At 36.8% G+C, this 2,680-nt stretch overlaps 2 protein-coding genes across 2 annotated transcripts in view; both read right to left on the minus strand.

The window, feature by feature from the left end:
* Positions 1-2,680, minus strand: part of SYCP1 (synaptonemal complex protein 1) — a 62,429-nt gene that overhangs the window by 56,118 nt on the left and 3,631 nt on the right. The window lies entirely within an intron of this gene.
* Positions 2,213-2,680, minus strand: part of LOC101629252 (bile acid receptor-like) — a 10,435-nt gene continuing 9,967 nt past the window's right edge. The window contains 1 exon segment of the mRNA XM_012730019.1: positions 2,213-2,430. Coding sequence (XP_012585473.1) covers positions 2,213-2,430 — 218 coding nt within the window.

The following is a 2,680-nucleotide window of genomic DNA, read 5'->3' on the forward strand; positions in this document are numbered from 1 at the left end:
TTCTGCTCCCCACTCTGTCTCTGGTGGATCCTCTCACCCACCGCATTTCTGGACTGTACCCCAGTTCTATATGAATAAATAAATAAATCTTTAAAAAAAAGAAGAAGAAGTGATTTGATCAAATTCAGGAGAAAATGTTTAGTATAAAAAATGATTTTAAGCTTTTGCCACCTGAGTTAGGGAGACAGTTTAATAGTCTGGGACCAACACTATGACAGTGGCTTGAGGATAAGGACATGTCAGATGTAAAGATACTTAAGAAGTAGTTAAGTCTCCACACTATGGATCTCTCGCAACCACTGCAGCACGAGTTCCATCCCCCGCCAGGGAGCTGACCCACATGGCACAGCCGTCTCCCGGATGCTCCCCTCAGCAGTGTATTTCAGTTAATCCACCTGTTCTGATCCTCACTCTGTCTTGGTGTACCTTCGATCCCTTCACACCTCTGGCCTACATCCCAGCTCTTGTATGCATAAATAAAGAAAATAAATCCTTTTTAAAAAGATATTTAAAAATTAGTACAATTAAATGGTTTAGTATTTTCTAATAATGGATGTGGAAAGAGTAAAGTCTGAGGTCAATCCTTCGTTTCTGACTGGGATGGCTATTACAATAAAATATTGCACTGAATATCTACATTTGAACCCTAAGAAAGTAATTTCCATTTTGGACATAATTGGCTTTATTTTCCCCTCCATGTTCTATAATTAATGTTTTTCCAAAGAACTTTAGTAATATTTTTAAATAATCCATTTTGTTTTATGTAATTTTAATCAGGAATAACAGTTTCTGCTACAATTAGAAAATTTTGAGCTAGAAGAGATGGTCAAGTGTAATTACTTCATTTCACATTTTAAGAAAACTGAGTCTAAATAACCTTAAAAAGATAAAATTCTCCCTTCAAGATATGTTACCAAGACTATGCATAAAAGATCTTTCCTGAAAGCAATGATTCATATATCTAGTTAAGATCTTTCTTTAAAGAGTATAAATTCAAATTCCAGTAATTTAAGTTTTACAAGTGAAATTTTTAACTATGGAATTCATTTTTAAATTGAAAACCAAGTGGTGCTACTAATATTAAATTCATACTATTTATTTACATCCAGTCTTCAAAACAATAACGTGCCACCATAGAACTTCTCACTTTCATCTATTTCACTTGAAGTTTTTAATGTACAGTTTGTAACCTGTCCTAACAAGGATTAAAATATTTGTGGAGGGCCACCCTGGTGGCACAGGGGTTAAGTCTCACCCCTGTCAAGCTATCCCAGCACTTCACCCTGAGTTCGATCCCCGGCCAGGGAACGACCACCATGGCACAGCAGACCGCTCATGTGTCACCCACTGCTCCCCTCAGCAGCGGATTTCAGTCCATCTGCCTGTTCTGCTCCCTACTGTCTCTGGTGAATCCTCTCACACCCCCACCTCTGGCCCACACTCCAGTTCTTATGCATAAATAAATAAAATAAATCTTTTTAAAAAAAAAATATTTGTGGAACTATTTCCAGATTTACAAACTTTATTTTTCTACAAAAGATCTTGGCAAAAGTTTCAAAATATCATGTACCAAAACAAACAGTAAATTATACTCACTTCCCAATACATGTTAAAATGTTTTCATGATTTGTCACTCTGTTTTTTTCAATATCTTGTCACTACAAATTTTTTGATTTGGTCTTTAAAAAGATTTCAGTTTTTAAAGACATTAAGGAAAAAATATGAAAATTTTGTTCCTCCTTAGTAATTCACTAAATGCTTTAACAGGAATAGGTTTACATGTCCCTCAGTTATTAATCTGGCCAAATTACCTTTATTCTGATTACAGAATAGACAGCCTTTTCAGTAATTATTTTCTACTAAGTGAGAAAAAGAAAATTTCCCTGGCGTATGAACTCTTATTTCATACAGTTCCCTCTTGGAGGAATCATGCAGTGAACATAAGCCATAGTTTCTGTCTGAGTTGAATCTCAAAAAGAATCCTGGATGTCCCTCTGGTAGCGGGTCTATGTTCCACAACATTTGATGAGCACCTATGGTGTCTATTTTGGATAGATTTGTCCAAAAATGCTATATTGGTAACACAGCAATCATTGTCATTATTTCCAAATTGGTCAGTCTATGACCATAGGTAAGCAACCTAGATTTGGGAAGTTTACAAATAAACCACGACATTTTAAAATTTCAGCAATGTGAGTACAAATTACATTTCTCAGAACAAACTAGCCACTGTAGGGTCCTTTGTTTTCCAAATGCTGAGTATTTCTGAATGGTTGTGATTCAGTGTTCTCAGTTCAGTGAGCATCCCTATGAGACGAGGAAAATGCTGTAGGTCTTCTGGATGATAAATTTTTGAATATTTGTACAAAATTTGTAAGATTGGTTCTTGTAAATTTTCCACATGTTGCTTATTGTTAAGGCATGGTCGATCTGAAAAACATCACATATATCTTAATGAATACAAAAGAATGGTAATGAATTCTATTAAAATAATAGATTTTAGGGCCCTCCCTGGTGGCTCAGTGGGTAAACGCAGCACTAAGAAGCTAAAGCCACTGCAGCATGAGTTCGATCCCTGGCCCCGGAGGTGACCCGCATGGTGTGGCAGACCTCTCCTGACCTGCCCATTGCTCCCCTCAGCAGTGTGCTTCCTCAGTCAGCCTGTTCTGTTCCCCACTCT

The sequence above is a fragment of the Condylura cristata genome, unplaced genomic scaffold (genome assembly GCF_000260355.1).
Source record: "Condylura cristata isolate star-nosed mole 26May11 unplaced genomic scaffold, ConCri1.0 scaffold00026, whole genome shotgun sequence".
NCBI lineage: Eukaryota > Metazoa > Chordata > Mammalia > Eulipotyphla > Talpidae > Condylura > Condylura cristata.